Below are 18,391 nucleotides of genomic sequence, written 5' to 3' on the forward strand. Positions count from 1 at the left end.
CTCACTCTCCATTCTGCTGCCATTTGTTTGAATCTGTTTACCTTCTATAATTGAAACTTTGTAGCTTGAGTGGAGGCTTAGGCCTGGCAAGGGCGGGCGGAAAGCTTGGCTTCCTCTGTTACCTAGGAAACCTTGCTCTCTGTGGCTGTAGCCATCTTGGTTTGGGTTAATTTGCATACCCGCTCTGATTGGATGGTGGGTGTGGCTTGTGGGCATGGCTTGTGGGTGTGTCGGAGGTATGGTCAATTTGCATATTTGTCTATTATTAGATAGGATAGGATAAACCAAAAGATAGATAGAGAGGCAGTAAGCTTCAAACAGACTGTCAAATTACAGCAGGAAGGTTAGGGAGAGGTGGGGGAGATAAGAGATCAACCGAGGGACTTGTATGCATGCAAATAAGCATAACCAATGGAAGCAAGACAATGGGGGTGAGGGCATGTATGGGAGTAGGGTGGGGGGGGCAATGGGAAGATATGTACACATGTAATACCTTAATTAAAAAAATGGGGGGGGAAATCAACAAATGACAAGTGCTGGTGAGGATGTGGAGCAAAAGGAACCCTTGTGCACTGCTGTTGGTAATGAAGACTGGTGCAGCCACTGTGGAGAACAGTATGGACTTTCCTCAAAAAACTAAAAATGGACTCCCATTTGACCGAACAATTACACTTCTAGAAATATATCCCAAGAAACTAGAAACAGCAATCAGAAAGGATATATACACCCCTATGTTCATAGCAGCACAATTTACAATAGCTAAGATTTGGAAACAGCCTAAGTGCCCATCAACAGATGAGTGGATTAGAAAATTATGGTACATCTACACAATGGAATACTATGCTGCTTTGAAAAAGAAGGAATTCTTACCATTTGCAGCAGCATAGATGGAACTGGAGAGCATTATGCTAAGCTAAATAAGCCAGTCAGTGAAAGAGAAATACCACATGATCGCACTCATTTATGGATAATAAAGAACATTATAACCTGATGAACAAAAAGATAGATATAGAGGCAGAGAAGCATCGAACAGACTGTCAAATTACACCGGGAAGGCTGGGAAGCGGGGAGGGAGGTAAGAGATCAACCGAAGGACTTGTATGCATGCATATAAGCATAACCAATGAACGCAAGACATTGGGGGGTGAGGGCATGTATGGGAGTGGGGTGGGGAGGCAATGGGGGATATGGACACATGTAATACCTTAATCAATTAAAAAAATGAATAAAATCTATTGTAAAAAAAGGGACCCATTAGAACTATTACCAATAAAATGAATTCTTTGAATAAAATCAGTAAAAATGAAATTGAAAAATTAATATTTCTGCAAATCTGATGAGATCATTATAATAAATACAATATGCATGCAAGTTTTACAAAACACTTCTTCACTAATGTTATTTTTATAATTTCTATTTTTGTTGCTAAGGTAGGGTGTCTTTCTCCATATTAAAAATTTTTTAAATTTAAATAACTCAATGGGATAATCATGAGTAATAGAGCTAGTGCTATTAACCATGGAAGTTCAACAACTGAAAAAATGGAAGTAATAACATTTATTTATAATTTGGCTAATGTCAAATCACAAAGTAGACTACTTTAAGTTAATTTAAAGTTTTTTAAATGTGCTTCTAAAGACAAAGCATTTCCTTTATTTTATTCTTTGTCAGGTTTTACTTTAAAGTTTTAATATTTCATATTTGTTTACAAAGGGCTGTGGAATATCAGAATGGATACCATTTTATCAATAAAGTTACATGCTATATTATATGTAGAAAAATAAGCTCTTTTGTTCTTCACAGAGAAGTTTGGGTTCTGTTTTCCAAAAATGTAAAAACTTGGGTATATTTTCTAATTGTGAGTAAGGTCTAGAATTCACTTTAGGTGTAGTGGTTAACTTTACTCTAAGCTTGAGGAGTTTAAATAATTTAAGGAAATATGTATATTGGTCATGTGGAAGACAAATTAGAAATATATTATATGAATTTGGCAATATTGAACACCTCAAAATGTATAATTAGGCATATTTTCATTCTTTATTTTAAAATGTTGATATTTAGTTAATAATGAATACAGATTAATATTATAAAATTTTGGTAAATTTATGACTCACTATGTGTGTCTGTGTAATGAGAAGAAATGGCAGGAGAGGGATCTTATGATACCTTGGAGGCGTCATGTGATACAGAGGACAGATCTAGGTCAAGTTACTTGGCTGCCTTAAGCTTCAATTTTATTATCTACTAGAAGCCTGATGCACGAAGATTCGTGCTAGAATGGGCTTTCCTTTCCCTGGCTGCTGGCACCGCCTTTCCACTCTGCCCCAGCCCCTTTCCACTCAGGCCCTGGAGCCTCCTCTTTCTGCTCCGGCCCTGCCTCCCATGCTGCCCAGAGGCCCTGAGAGACCTGGAGCAGGGCAGGATGCTGCGTCATTGCCATGGCTACGAAGCAAGCGTCCTGCCCCTGTCACTCAGCGCCTGTGTATGCAAATTAATCGCCATCTTTCTTGGGTTAATTTGCATATCACTCCTGATTGGCTGGTGGCTAGTGGAGGTACAGTCAATTTACATGTTTGTTTATTACTAGGTAAGATAATAGGGGTATAGTAATGCCTACCTGGGAGAATGGAGATATATATGTATGATTCAATATTTTTTAATGCTATAATTATTTCAGCTTAGTACAGCCTGTTATGCCCAATAGTTATGTTCCTTACTGATGCTCAGATAAAGTTATTATTTTTTGAATTGCACCCAATTCAAAAAAATGAGAGGGATTACTAAAGGCATTTGTTTAACTTACTATTGAGAATTTATTTAACTTAATATTATACAAGTTGAGGGAAAAAATAAAATGAAGTCACTATAGTCAAGCTATTATATTGCTAAAATCAAGTAGGTTAAGGCATGAGGAAATGATTCTACTCTTGCGTTACCTTGCCTGGGAACTTAAACTTTAAAAATCTATATATCTACACCTTTGTATCTATACATCTATATATCTCTATCTCTATCTCTATCTCTATCTCTATCTCTATCTCTATCTCTATATCTATATCTATATCTATATCTATATCTATATCTATATCTATATCTATATCTATATCTATATCTATACCTATCCACCTATAATTCTTTAAATATCCTATAAATAACTTCTGATTACTCTGGTTTTTTTATTGTGTTTTTTTTTTGTTTGTTTGTTTGTTTGTTAATCCTCACCAGAGAATATTTTTCCAATTGATTTTTGGAGAGCAAGGAAGGGAGAGGGAGAGACACAGAGAAAGAAACATCTATGTGAGAAAGGCACATCAATTGATTACCTCCCACACTCGTCCTGATCAGGGCCAGGGATCAAGCCTGACCGAGGTGTGTGCCCTTGACAACAATTGAACATGAGACCCTTCAGTGAGGGGGCCAATGATCTGTCAACTGAGCCAAATCAGCTAGGGCAGATTACCCTCTGAAGAATTAAGAAAAGAATGTTCATATCTCCAGAACTCCTGAGATCCATTATCCAGAACATTGCATCTGAAAGATTATCATCTCAGACCAATCCAGAAGCTAAGAATGCAGGACTGATTCTTCCCCAAAATGTACTTTTTACTATAAGAACTCTCAGCTCTTTTTTCTTCTTCACAACATTCAGGATATTTCCTACTTGCAATTCTAGTTTGCAAATCTTTACTACCCTTGAATTAATCTTTGTCATTTATTGCTAGCCAAAGCCTCCTGATTCATTTACCTTCCATCAACAAAGTGTATTCTTGATCAGATGACTTCAATGTGCTCTTAAACTCAACTACTTTGAGTGGGCACATTTATATTAAAAAGAGAAAGACTGGTTCTTAAAGTTGTAAAATTGAGTTAATATAATTCAAAACTGTCTATAAAAGGAAGATTGTGAATGAGATTTACATTTTGGGCTATTCGCTGTTGTGGTATGAATACCACAAAATGTGAAACTCTACATCTGTCCCAACCTTTCCTTCTTCCTTCTACTTCAAGGCCAGTGACTGTACTACCGATTCCAACCTCCCTCAATCTGCAAGAAATGGAAGGGGGAGAGAAAAAGAGCCTTAACTTCCATCCACTATCAAATCCCCAATTAAGTACCATCCTAAGTCTCTTCTTTTTCATAGCCAAACTTTTCAGAGTTGTTAATACTTTCTCCACAGTCTCAGTCAATTGCCATCACATTCACTCCACAAGCCACCTTATTTTGGCTTCTCTGTCATTTCAACAGCTTTTCCTTTGCTTATAGTTGATTGCCGTGACACTGATTCCAATGAACATATTTCAAACTTGTGTCAAGGGCACTCAACAATCATCTTTCATTTCAAATGTCTTAGTGTCTGCTTGTATTCCACAACACTTGGTGCTCCTGGTTTCTCTCATCCTTCTCTCCATGCTTCTTTTCCTCCTCTGGAGGCTCACACTTCTCTACCCAGTTTTGAAAATATGGGAACTACTCAAGATGACAGAGCAACACAATTAGACACATTTAGAGGTTTCCTTGATTCACCTGTTGTGTCACCCAAAGGAACTGGGGAGGTCAACACATCTGGTGTGGCTTACAGGTAGCAAGGAGGAAAGGAGAAAAGACCTTGGAATTTTCAGTCTGGAGAGAAGAGGCTTAGGGCAAGCTGCTTTCCCTTTTTAGATTTAAGTACCTTAATCAGAAGACAGAATGAGTACTAGAGAATTCATAAGGATTCTTCCAGTTATAGCATTTATCCATTGTACTGTATCTCTTGGCTTACCTATCTGTCCCCTCCACCAGACTGTGAACTGTCCCAAGGAAAAGCTTACCCTTGATCCTTCTTTGTTTCCTGGCATTGCCAGCATTGGCTGGTGTACAGGAGGCAGCAGTGAGAGTGGGACTGGCTCTCTGCCTCCTTCCTGAAAATTTCCATTCTCTTACCTCCAGGCTGTTGAAGAAGAAAATGATGGAACTACGTGGTCTCGGACCTCTGTATGAAAGCTGCTATTTAAATTTAACTGGTTCCTCAACATTTTAACAAGTTGTTTGCCAATGCTCTCAGCATTGATTATATAAACTATATGATTCTGAGATACTGCCAAATAACTTCTAGCCTGGGGGTTGAGGTAGGCAAGAGGTGGGAAGGTCTAGGGAAGAGGGAGCTGAAACAGGTGTGGTACAAAATGGAACATCTGAGGCACCAGCTCTTGGTCCAGATGAAGTCATCACCATTAACCCTTATCCTGCCAATTAAAACCTGGTTTCAGAGACTGGGATAGCCACTTGAGGAGTGGGAGACATTGACAGGGAGGAATATAGGAAGTTGTAGCAGAGATTGAGTTTATTGTTCAAGGCTGTAAATCCAACACCTTACAGGTGCCTATCTTAGCATAAATGCATGAATGAAATAATGAATTGTGGACAATGCCTATAAAGAAGGCTGCGAGTTAGGGATAGCAGCTTAAAAAGCTGAATCTGTTGGATCCTACTGTAGCACCAAATACTTTCTAATTACTTTACTATTATGTATGCTCTAGAAGTAATTTGTATCTCCTGTATCCAGGGCTGGCTTCATAGGCATGGTAAGTTCAGAGGCAATGAGGGAGAAGATATATGGGGAGATTACATTGGACTCTGCAGTGGGCTTGAAAGGAGAAGAGCCCCAGAGAAGGCCAAAGATGGGTAGCTGGAGACCAAAGTAGCCAGGTCCAGTCCCCAGGGCCCTTCGGAAAAGGGGCTTGAGTCAGGGAGGATGCCAGGGGGTACATTATCAGATGCTCAGTCTCTTTCTTCAAGGGTGATTCCTGGAAGACATATAGGTTAGTTGGGTGCGTGAGAAGCATGAAAGCAAACTTTACAGGAAGGAAAAAGAGGGCCAGCACTATCACAGACCTCAACATGACAGGCACACCCTAGGACTGTGAGGTGCACAATGTGTGCCACTGAACACAGCAGCTCTAACAGACTTCAATGTGCAGAAGAGAATGAGGGGGCTCTCGCCTGAGTTAGAGCAGAACTAACTTACAAGCAATGGACAAGTCAGTTCACATCTCTGCACCTCAGTTTTCTCATCTGTAAAATGAGAGTAATTAGCCATTCTACATGAGGCAATCTATAAATTCACTCACATAATACCTGACATATAGGATCTACTCAATAAATTTCTGTTCCCTTTCATTTCCTATGTCAAGACATAGAATGCAGAAATAAGCTGCAAATCTGGACATTAGACAGAGCAGGCATCTTAGGGCTGGCTGGGAAAAACAAATAAAAATCTGCAATTCTGTTTGTCAAACTGCCTGCCCTCATTGAGCAAGACTCTGGCCTGGTTCCTTAGGCACTTGGCTGATTCTGGCCAGTGTATACATTAGCCAGATGCTTGGTGTGCTCTCTCCCCCCTTTCCTATCTTCCTTCTTCTTCATTTCCTTTATGTACTCTATTCGTGCAATGTGCACTTTATCAAGTACGTACTATTTCCAAGGCTCTGTGGAGAGGCCCTTGGTGACCTGGAGACGTCACCTGTGGGAAACTCACAGCCAGAGTAGAATCAGAAGTCTTTGTTTAACTATATGTATGTGTTTTGGAAAATAGCATAAGGAAAATAGGCCTAAAGCCAAAATAATAATAAAGAGCAGTAAATTTCTAAAGCAAGCCCCCAGGTAACCACTGCCAAGGTCAACAGATATGGAGTATGATTTCACAGGTATGTCTTCTGCCCTCCTGAGATGGATCTGTGTGGCTCTCGTGTCCTTGTCAATGTCTGTGTCACAGTCACCTGATGCTCTGGGTGTATGGGCTTTGGCTGGGGAAGGTGGCAGAATGATAGAGCAGAGCTTCCTGGAAGATTTGGTGCTTAAATCAGGCCTTGAGGCTGGGTGAGGTATGAGGTGCAAAGAAGGAATTTTTGGGAGCACCTCAGGCTGGGGCCACAAGAGAAATCAGAGATCCTTCCCCAGTAGTCCCTGCAGCAGCTGCTTGATGGCGACATATACCTCTAAGGTCAGGATCTAAGGCCATTAGTGAGCTCCAAACCAAGAATTAGACATGTATGGAAGGGAGGGCACCTGATGCCGTGGGATGGTCACAAGAGGAGAATTATAGCCCTGGGATATGGGGATGTTTCTATGTTGCCCTGGGATGGACCATCTTGAGACACATCCTTCCTGATATTGATGTCTCCTCTCTCAGAAGAAGGCCACAGTCCTGGAAGGTTCGCCATGGGTACCTGCTCGCTCCTGCAAAGCCCTGTTAAGACCTAGACCTTCTTGCCCACCTAAAGCTGGGATGCAGAGAACTAGCCAGAGTGTTCACCATACCAGCAACGTCTCTCTCTGTCCTGGGCCTGGATAGACCTTTCTATGCACAAGGGAAGATAGTTTCAAAGCTGTTACCTGGGATCTGAGCCCAGTGGTCATAATCAACCCTGGCCTATGGGTGGAGCCCAACTTTAAGACTTGTCTCCTTTTCTTATCTTTAGACTGTCAGAAGGCCTGTGAGGCAGGATTGGAGGAGGTCATTATCCTACTTCAATATTAAGGGAAGGACCCTCTCAAGATGCTCATCAGGGAGACACGTGAGCTGAGCCTTCAGTTTCTGGATTCTTTGACCAAGAATCCATAGGTAGTGTTGACTCTGTCTGAAGGAATGTGTTGGTGAGAAATAGAGCTGAGAGTTCTAGAGCTAGAGGGAAAGCAGAGACTCCAAGTGGGAGGGGAGGACAGAGGTTGGGGAGAGCACCAAGATGAATTCCACTCCATCCTTTCAGCTCTCTAACACACCTTGCTCCCTCTCTGATCCCAGGCACTTGTGGCATGAGTGTGTGGAGAGAGTGTGGTGTGAGAGCACACATGGTGTGGCTGCACAGGAGTGTCTCCATGTATGTGTCATGCAGATGTGCATGAAAGTATGAACTCAGCCTGGGTTTCTCCCATTGTCTGAAGCCAGCAGGATCACTTCTTGGTCCCTCCCTTAACTCCTGTGAAATTCTGTGGTTAGAGCATTTGATATGGCTGACTACCCAGAATTCCAAATTCCCATTATCCTGCACTCTCTTAGCATGGCCACTAAATCCTTCTGCACCACCTGATGTCCAGGGACCTGCCGAAGATCCATTACAGGATGCTCCCAGCTCACATTCCTGCTCTGTATCTCAGTCAAACACTGCATGTCCACCCTGCCCCTTCTTAGAGCAGTGACCTGGGAGGCCAGGGGACTGGGAGGGAAAGCCTGGTTGGAGGAGAAGGCCTTCAGCAAGGCAGAAATAGGCATCCCACTGCAACAGGAGGTGTGCCGGGAGGTCTGTCTATGGCATCCAGGACCCTGACCTAGGAATGGCATGGGGTTAGATAAGAGGAGGACTTACGTTCAGAACCAGCAAGTGAACAGGGCTGGGTTGAGAGGCTGATGGAGAAATAGAAAGGGAATAGAGAGCCCAGGTTCAGGGGACCATCAACCACATAGTCACCAAATGTGGCAGGAAAGGGAAGACAAAGGAGATAAAGAAAAGACAGGCACATCACATGACATTGTAAACTTTATTCCAAAGAGGAAGAAAGAAGAAGAGGGTGTGGAGATGACAAATGGGTAGGAAACACAAAGAAGGCCACCGGGAACACAAACTGATGGTAGTCAAACGGGGACCAATTAGGCTGAAGATGGCTCCCCAGATGTCCATGGTCTATTCCCTGCCAGGTGTGACTATGTCCTGTTTCATCTGAGTAGCCCATGTATTCACACATGTCCTTATAAAAGAGAAGGCAATGTGAAGACAGAAGCAAAGAGACATTTGAAGATGCTGCTGGATTTGAATATGCAGGATGGCTCCAGGAGCCAAAGAAGTAATAATGCAGCTCTAGATGCTGGAAAGACAAAGACAGGGAATCTCTCCTAGAGCCCTGGAGGTTGGGTGGCCCTGCCCACACCTTGGTTGTGTCCAGTGAAACCCATGTCAGACATCTGACTCCAGAACTCTAAGAGTAGAAATTTGTGTGTTCTTAGTCACTGAGGCTGTGGTAAATTATTATAGCAGCTAAAGGAGACTAATTCAGAGACGGAGAAGCAGGAAGAAAGTGAAAAGTACAGAGGGGCAGACAGGCAGAGGATCAGAGGGAGGACATCAGGTAGAAGGGCAAGTGTGCAGATGGAAAGCAGGAATTGGGGAGATAGACAGGGAAGGGCAGGAAGGAGTTCCTCAGAGCTTGCCCTTGTCCGAATAAGGACTAGAGGAGCTTTCTGAGCTGCAGGTGGATCCCATTCTTGGAATCCAAGACGATTTTTTGGAGGGGGATGGGGGCTTGGAGAGGATCTGCTGCCAGCTCAAAGCGAAGCAGGGTCAAGGCTACAGCCACCTTCAGCTCATTCATGGCGAAAAGCTTCCCAATGCAGTTCCTGGACCAAGATGAGAATATGAGGAAAACAACATGAAAAACGGTATCAAATCCTGTTTTCAGCTGTGCAGGCATTTGTCACTGAGCTCTTGCCAGGAACAGGGCATTCTGATGTGAGTCAATCCAATCCCCTTCCTTTTAGGTCATGCATGCTTCTACCCCACAAGCCTTGCTTCACATTCTGCCCCTGAACTTTGACTTCTCTTCCAGAAGTAGCTCCTAACTCCTACTTCTGTTCTCAGCAGGCATGAAATCTGTTAGGGGCTGGTCAGCGACTTAAGCCACCAAGTCAAGTAAAGAGAATCACTACAAAGGTAACTATTAATTGGGTCACTCCTTCCACAACAGTTTCTGGTTTCACAATGTTGAGGCCATGACATGGTGTAAGGTGGTCACCACACTTAGTTCCCCACTTTCTAGGGCACACACTGGGACATTGATCCTCAAAGAGAAGGAGACATTTGATTACTATAAAGAAATCAAAAATGCAACAGGAGAGTTTCCTGGGATAATCGGAATAGGGAGGTTCAACTAGTTGCACCACCTGCCTCCCAATGAATGGTCCAGAATCCTGCCTCTCACTCATCCCCTCAGTCAAACAGCTTCTGAAACCTTCCTATTCTACTGCAGATATGTCCCTCCTTGACATCCATCAGTCTCCTCACCTGGACTTTTCTGTCTCCCTGCCTTCTCTAACCTTCACTGAAGCTACTGTCCAACTCAACTCCTTCTCGGCCTGCAATCACAGGTAGGACATGTCCAATGCCACAGCTGGTATCAAAGCCCTCGATGGGTTGCGTCACTTACCTCTTACCTGTCCAGCTCCACTTCCTAACTCAGTTAATGCTGTTGAGATCACAGAGAATGCCCTCCCTGCACTTCTGCCTGCCACATGTTCAAGTCTGATCCCAATGACATGCCACCCTCACTCCTCTGCTAGTGGTACCCCTTCCTACCAGGACCCCCAAAACAGCATTAGTGTTTTACTTAAGAATACCTGACCATCCAGTGCCCTGGACAGTGCAAGGAACATGGAACGTTCAACAGTGTGCTCAATGAGTAAATGAGTGAGTGAAAGAAAGAATGAATATTGTGTTGTGAGTAGAGGTATTTGTTTCTTGTCTGTGAACTCCTAGAGGCTGCGACAGTATCTTACCAATCTCCTAGCACAGGACTTGGCACACAGACACGCACTTAAGAATCATTTATATTTGAATGAAATCAATTGAATTGAAAAAGTAAATTAACATTGGAAGAAGGAAAAAAAAAAGTAAACATGAGTTCCAAGCTAGGGATTGAGCTGCCTAGTGCTCTCCTGCCCTCTAGGGCCGGCACATAACTTCAAGCCAAGGTCTATGAGGAAGGACTCAATCCTGCGAGAAACCAAATGGTGTAGCCAATCGATCTCTGGAAGAACAATTTGAAAAAAGTTGTTCTGTAAAAGTTGATTCCCATCTGAAGAATTCATGGACTTATGGATTGAGAAAAAGTTTGTTTTTTTGCAAACGTCCCTATTTTTTTGGTTTTGTTAATCCTCACCCAAGTGTTTTCTGCTCATTGATTTTTCAGAGAGAGTGGAAGGGTTGGGGAGAGACACAGAGAGAAAACGTCAATGTGAATTGCCTGCACCCAAGGTATGTGCTCTTGACTGGAATCAAACCTGTCACCCTTCAGTCCCGGGGCCAACGTTCTAACTACTGAGCCAAAGCAGCTAGGGCAGAAAAAGCTTATTTTTAGTAACCAAGTACAAAGTTTATGGAAGTTACTATTTTATAGGGGGACTTCTGTAGCCTTTGCAGATTTTCAAACAGCAGGCATTCTGGAGTATACTCGTCCAACTCTATTTCAGTTGTTTCAGGTATGCCTTATATTTTACACACCAGGAGCCTTTCAAATGCTATATGTCATATGCAAAGTAGTAGGTTTTCTCTCAAAGCAGTGATTGTCCTCCTTTTTATGCTTTTTGCCAAGGTTGGACTGTGTAAACTTTGGAACTTTGCTATATACAACCCACTTTCTATAAAGAATTTTGTCCGGGAAAAGTATTCATGCTTTTGTGCATATCAATATACAAACTATGCTTATGCAAATATCAATATATTAGTCACATTTCCGTGAGTATCAATGTACAGTGAAGCTTTTGTAGGATAGTCTGAAAAATTGGAGAGTCACACATTGGAGTGAAACTCTCTTCAAATGGCTAGTAGGCCTTTCATGATTAGGGCTTGAGCAGTTAGGACAAGGAAGGTGCTAGAAATTCAAACACATGCAAATATCACAGATACAGTGAGTGACAGATCAGTGAAGAAGAAAAGGCAGTTCCTGGACTGCACTGAGGGAAGAGAAAAAAAACCCTTTTTAATATTACTGATAACTGAGAAAAGCAATCTAAAGTTCAATTTGTATAAAAACTTTTACCTCTGAGAAGTCATATTCTTGAAGTGAGAAAATTGCTAGAATCACTGAACTTTAAAACAATGACTGACACTGAATTATGGTAGGCCATTGGGAAAGTAGTCATTTGGGGAGTTTTGGACCAATATGTGCCTCTCTATTTTTGCAGTCTCCCAACATAATTTGGACTTCATATTAACATTCACATAACCATGACATTTCCAGTAAGCAAAATTCTATATGTGAAGTGGGATTTATATACCATCGTTCCACTGTTTACACAGTCCAACATTGGCAAAAAAATGACAATCAAAGCTTTTGAGAGAAAATCAGTGGATTAAGTGTTTGTGCTCTGCAATGAAATGCCACCTTTCTTTTTTACATATAGAAAAATACCTTCTTCTCAACACAACAATATACCAGGGCATAACAGCAGACACCACATATAAATGTAGATCACAGTCATCAAAGTATGTCCTCAGTGATGTACACCACCCAAGTACAAGATGCCTCACCTTGATCCTCCTGAGAAGGGTAGGAAAGCATGGCTGTGTGAATCAGAACCCGGTGCAAAACGGGAAGGGTCAAACACCTGCAGAGAGAGCAGTAGGGCCAGGATAGGTAAGGTCAAGCCCCTCCATCCAATCCATGAGGGCACAGGAGGAGGTGTTGTCTAGAGAGATCAGCTCATCCTCCCTCCTACAGCCCATCCTCCCTTCCACAGCTGCCATACCTCTGGATTAGGCCACACCTTTGGATTATGGTGAAGTGCATAAAAGTTAAGTGAGACATGGATTCCTGTTGGGCAGGGAGAGGAGAGAAGACTAATTATACACATGCCAGCAGGGGGCAGGTGCATGCACAAAAAGCTTGGGAGCCACAAAGAGAGTCACTCCCACTGGATTGATCCTATTGCAATAGAGGTGGGGTGGACATGGAAAAGCACATGTGCACACATTAGGAAACTATATCAGATGGTGATCCAGTCAATCATGGCCTAGGAGTGAGGAGGAAGAAAGAAGTAAAGTCCTACTTTTGGAGCAATTCAAGGTAAAACTCACATTTATCAAGTGCCATCCATGAGTCCCTTGGGGATTATGCTTTAACTCATCTATCCTCACCACAACCCTCCAAGGTGAGTGCTAATATTCCCATTGTTCAGATGAGACACCTGAGCTTCCAAGAGGCTGAGCAACCTGCCTATGATCGCACAGCTTGGATGTGGCAGGGTTGGGATGCAGACCACCAAAGGTGAGCTATGGAGTGACCTCCAACCATGGCAGGGTTCTCAGATCTGGTCATCAGCTGCTATCTTACATCAACGTGACAGCTCCTTAAAGACTGTCCCATCAGACCCATGACCATGGATTTCCTGGTTTCCCTCATTTGCCTAGATCCCATAAAAAAGAAACCACATCTACATCTACCTCTGACTGATTGTCTCTGCTACCCTCACATCTCAGGGAATTAGAATATTAGAGTAAAAAACCAAAAGCCATATCATGAATCCAACATCTTCTTGTGAGGAAGATTCCATGGACTGAGTCAGTATTCAGCATTATATTAACTACCATTTATACAGTTCTTTGCATTTGTCAAAAAGGAGTTATGCACACATTACCTCAGATACGGAGGGAAGTCAAATAGATGTGACCATGCAAACAGAATTGCACCTAGAGTCTTATAATCTGGCGTTGGGATGGGAAAATGAAGTGGTAGAATCATAGAGCATCAGTGTCATCAAATAGAATTACTGTAGCATTATAAAACCATGGATTCTACATGTGATTGAGTGCTAGTCCTGGAGAATGATAATGCTTAGGATTCTCTTCATGTGAGGTGTCTTATTGGCATGGACCCTATTTAGGTGAATGTACTGAATGATTTATTCTCTCTGAGTTGGAAGGGGAACTAATATTTATTGAACTTTTACTGTGGTCCAACTCTGTGCCAAGCATTTTATATTCCTCATCTAAACTATATAGTAAGCATCCAACTAATGATGAAGAAACTAGACCAGAGAGGTTCAGAACTGCTCTAGGACATGTGGATCTGGTCTGCCACAGGTTCCTGCAGAATTCCTGGGTTAGTGAGTATGGTAATATTCAAACCTCTGGGTAAAGAGCGTCCATCAGGGAAGGTGATGGGCTTGCTGAGCTCTCTGCCAACAATTGGTACAGGCGGATAGAGTCGCAGTGACTCCTTGATGCACGTGGTGGTGTAGGGCATCTTGTCCAGGTGATCCCTGAAATTAATGAGGCCCAATCTTAGGGTAGGCATGGCCCAGGCAGACCAGGGCTTCTTGTCTAGCTGTGTGGGCAGGGCTCTCCCATCTCCTGAGCACTCACCAGGTGATGGAGGCACCATCCCCTAAGAGGCTCTGGATCTCCTTGCGGCACCTCTGTTGATGCTCAGGGTGGGAAGCCAGAGCATAGAGAATCCAGGAGATGCCACTGGCTGTGGTGTCATGGCCCTCAAACATGAACGTATCCACTTCAGCACGGAGGTCCTTGTCAGTCAAGCTACTTCCATTCTTCATCTGGAAAAGGAAGGTGAGAGTGCACTTCTTGCCCCTTCCTCTTCCCTTCTGGTCAAAGCCTCAGGCCCCTCCTACAGACACTCACTCTGGCAAAGAGGAGGATGTCCAGGAAATCCAACTTCCTCTTTCTCCTGATCCTCTCAAGATCTTCCTCATCCTGCAGTTGCGCCTTTCTTAGTTTGATCACTTGGTCTGTACCAGAACAGTGGTTCCCAGGCACAGTTGAGGGCTCTGGGTGCCCAGAAAGAGCGACCCACAGTGGCCCCATCAGCCCCTCACCCTGCTCCAATATGGATGCCAGGGAATCAGGATGGGTATGGGAGAGGTGTGCACATGAGAAGTGAGAGGTCTAGCATCATCTGATTGCAAGTCAGGCCTCCCCTCTATAGCACACCCATGGAGTGGGCTCTGCTTGAATGCTGCTTGGAGAGGGTGACATCACCATGTGGTGACACATGGGAACACCAGCACATTCCATTGCACCCTGACATTTCGATTCCCAAGCCCTGCACCAGGTAAGTATTCAGTGGGGGTATGTTCTAGTTCCCAAAGGAAAGTAGAGGTCAGGGCCAGTCCCTTTGAGATGTACATGATGAAGGAGCGGGAGCAGCCCAGGAGGTAGAGTCCAACCTGTGTGTTGATGGGCGAGCTGGCAGGCCCGCTTGTTCCAGAGGCCATCAGGCGTCAGTGAGTAGATGATGTCGTTCTGGTAGAAGAAATTTCTCACTCGAGAATAAAAAAGATTTTTCACAACCTCAATGGCCTGGATGTAGGATTGGGATTGGGATTTCCTGCAGGCAGAAGATACAGAAAAGATTAAGGTATTGGGGGGGCTCTGACCTGGAGGTGAAGCGGAGCTCTAGGCGGGAGTTTCCCCAAACAGTGGGTACAGGTGCCTCTGAGGCATTCATTGCCCCTGTCTTACAACCTTTGAGACCCTCCATCCTCATAAGTGTCAAGAGCAACCAGACTTCTCCCTTGCTAGGGATCAGGGATCTATGGCTGATTCAATTTTGGTCTGGTCTGGAATTGTCTTTGGTCAGGAGCCCTGGACAGACTCTGGCTTTTTGTGCTCATGAGCACCCAAGCTGCCTGAACTACCTCTCCAGTAAGTTCATATCAGTTGGTAAACCAAAAGCCCTGCAGCTGAATGATTATCACTGACCTGTCCATCTGGATGCTGCTCTGCTGACTGAAGGCACACTTCATGATGGTGTCCAGGGTCATCAAAGAGATGTGTTCAAAGATCTCCAGGTGAGAGTCTTGACTGATGAGCTTCTCCCATTTGTCCTGTGGTGGGAGGGGGACATTTACCCTCCTCTACTCCCCCAGAGGGCGCCAGCTGACCCAGCTAAGCGCTCTCGCTCTCTCTCTCTCTCTCTCTCCCTCTCTCTCTCTCCCTTCCCCAATACATCATTGTCTTGAATAGAGGCATTATAACATATTAAGACTGTACAGGAAACATTAGTAATGTCAGTATTATACTCTCAGAAACTGTGATTATAAAATTAAACAGGTTCCCTCATAAGAGTCTGAATTCGTTTTGAATTTTAGGAATAAGTTATGATCATTACTACCTTTTGCCAAACCAGAAAACATTGTTACTCAGGCAACAATTTGGGAATCTTCTCTGTCCTGGGGTTGAGCTAAACCTGAGGGATAAGTACACTTCAACTCTATGTAGCAAATGTATCAAGGTAAGAGGTAACCTAAGAGACCAGTACTGGGACTGCTAAGGACATGGCATCAGGGACTTTAATTTCTTCCCTTTATCAAATGTTAGCTGAGCTTAGCTGGTAGGATCAGGATCCGGGTCTGTGAGTGCAGATGTAATCTCCATTTCCTTCCATGGAGTGGCTCCATTTCATGCTGAAACAAGCCCTGGCACCCAGGCCAGAGCCCACCTGAAGGACATCCTGGGATATCCACCCTGTCACTGAAGATGCCACTGCCAAGGCCTGCCAGTGGCCATTTGTCTTGTTGTCCAGGGGAATGACTATTGCTCTAGTCCACTGTGCTGAAGACATGGAGGTGAGAGGAGAGCAGACCCTGTTTCTACCATGGTTCTGCTCTCTCTTGGCAATGACCAAAGTAGTGTGGATCCAAGCTGGTGCCAGGTACCTCCTGTCCCATCCACCTTTGGGAAGCTCTGTCACATTGTGGGATAGGAGCATGTTATTCTAACCAGTTGTGTGTGATGGATGTCTGAAGGACACACGTATCCTAGGTGGACTATATGAGCTGTGTTGTGAGTGGATGTGAGCAGGTGAGAGAGGGATGGACTTACCAGCATCACTCGGACAGAGTCGGCCATGAGCCCCACATAGGGCTTCAGGATGTCATAGTGGAAGGCTGGGGTCAGCATCCGCCTGTGTTGGAACCAGGTCTGCCCATTCAGCAGGAACAAACCATATCCTGGACCACAGAAAGGTGTGGGAGGGGGAAGGGGAGATGGAATCAGAAAGATGACTCAGGACAATTTGGGAGGAACCAAGGGTGTCAGAAGAAGGCAAATTATGGGCAAAGGCAGGAAAGGCCAGTACATTTCAGAAAGATGAATTTTCCAAAATGGAAGGTAATAATAGGATGTCATCATGACAGCTGTAAGATAAAGGCTGAAGCAGAGTAGGGGGGCAGGTCATAGAAGATCATAAATGAATATTACCCTGAAAACATTGGAGAGCACTGAGAAGTAATGGGAAGAAGCTGAGTTTCAGGGAGGTCATCACCACCACCCGGAAGGGGTGAAGGTTTTATTAGAAGAGAAATCAGGCTTGATTCAGAGATGAGGGTGGTGATATAGTGCTGGTTAGCTGTTGTTCTCTGTGAGCCAAAGAGATAGCTCTTGGTAAGTCTACCTGGCAGAACAGCAGTCCTGATTACACATACTTACCAATCCAGGGAGCCAGCAATCTGGACCTCCTATGAGACTTTGGGTCTGAAAGGAAAGACAGGGCAATGGAAGAATTTGGAGGGGACAAGTCTATTAAAGCAACTGTGGTCCAGAACATGGGCTGCTATTCCTTCCTGATCATTGTCAGCTGGCAGTTTGTCCCAATCAACCTTCCTCACCTCCCATCCAAAGTATTCTAATAGTTAACGTGGGCTCAGGAAAGCAATTCCAGCAGCAGAACATCCATAGGATGGTAAATCGGCCAGAAATAGTCTCTATCCTCAGTGCCAGAGAAACAGAAATCTGTGGTCTTCCCATCTATTTGTGGGGGGTTAGTCATTCCATGACTCAGGATAGGCAACAATGAGAGGTGCCAAACCCAACTCAGCATGGACAGGAACTTGTCTTTCAGATCTGGGCAAATTTATACAATTGATCATCTCAATCTGGTTAAAAGAGGAAGAAAAAGAATGAAAGAAAGAAAGAGAAATTAAGGGGGAAAAGTGGCCCCACACCATTGTTTAAACATTCCATTTCAGCAGACATTGTTGGCCTTAAGTTGGCTTGTAGGCTAGCAGGGTGGTTGTTAGAGGGTTTAGATAATGATGGTAGAACGGCAAGTCTATTCTGGAATTATCAACTCAAGGGCATGTACCCAAGCAGAAAGAGCTGCTCAAGACACAATGCAGGTTTCTGTCTCACCTGATCTTCCCAGGACCACCTTCATGTAGTCAGGGTCATAAACCATGAAGCTGACACTGCTTCCCCATAGCCAGCGAGGACAGGCACATGGGAATTTCTCTACCCATTTCTGAAACTGTTGTAGCTCCTGGTCCTTTTGGAACTATAAGCAAGGGAAAGACAAATCAATAAAACCTTTCTCTTTAAGTCTGGATTTTGGAGTGGTGGTGAAGGGGAGAATGGCCACAGGGAGAATTCAGGATCCATCAGCAGTTATTATGAGCTTGGAATTGTATCTGATGAGCCAGAATCTCATCTGGATGCTCGCTCTTCATCAAGACGGTCTAAGGTTAGATTTTGGCTTCTGGTTGGGCCCTCACTCAGAACTACCTTTAGAATGTTACACATAGAACAAGTTTTATAAATGTTCAGTTATGGACTGAGTGGTGTACACGCTTTTTTCACAGACTTAGAGTTATTGGTTGAACTGTATCCCTTTCAAGACTTAAAATAT

At 43.8% G+C, this 18,391-nt stretch overlaps 1 protein-coding gene across 1 annotated transcript in view; it reads right to left on the reverse strand.

Moving 5' to 3' along the window:
* LOC307103494 (uncharacterized protein) overlaps positions 1-18,391 on the reverse strand; it is a gene marked incomplete at its 3' end in the record, with an annotated part of 54,422 nt that overhangs the window by 30,302 nt on the left and 5,729 nt on the right. Inside the window, exons 2-13 of the mRNA XM_079777854.1 lie at positions 17,899-18,040; positions 17,197-17,241; positions 16,591-16,718; positions 15,469-15,593; positions 14,934-15,094; positions 14,389-14,495; positions 14,113-14,303; positions 13,876-14,009; positions 12,498-12,562; positions 12,280-12,356; positions 9,204-9,371; positions 8,118-8,256 (exon numbers count right to left, since the gene is read on the reverse strand). Coding sequence (XP_079633980.1) covers positions 8,118-8,256; positions 9,204-9,371; positions 12,280-12,356; positions 12,498-12,562; positions 13,876-14,009; positions 14,113-14,303; positions 14,389-14,495; positions 14,934-15,094; positions 15,469-15,593; positions 16,591-16,718; positions 17,197-17,241; positions 17,899-18,040 — 1,482 coding nt within the window. The remainder of the gene's footprint in view (positions 1-8,117; positions 8,257-9,203; positions 9,372-12,279; positions 12,357-12,497; positions 12,563-13,875; positions 14,010-14,112; positions 14,304-14,388; positions 14,496-14,933; positions 15,095-15,468; positions 15,594-16,590; positions 16,719-17,196; positions 17,242-17,898; positions 18,041-18,391) is intronic.

This window comes from Cnephaeus nilssonii (assembly GCF_951640355.1).
Source record: "Cnephaeus nilssonii genome assembly, chromosome: 7".
Taxonomy (NCBI): domain Eukaryota; kingdom Metazoa; phylum Chordata; class Mammalia; order Chiroptera; family Vespertilionidae; genus Cnephaeus; species Cnephaeus nilssonii.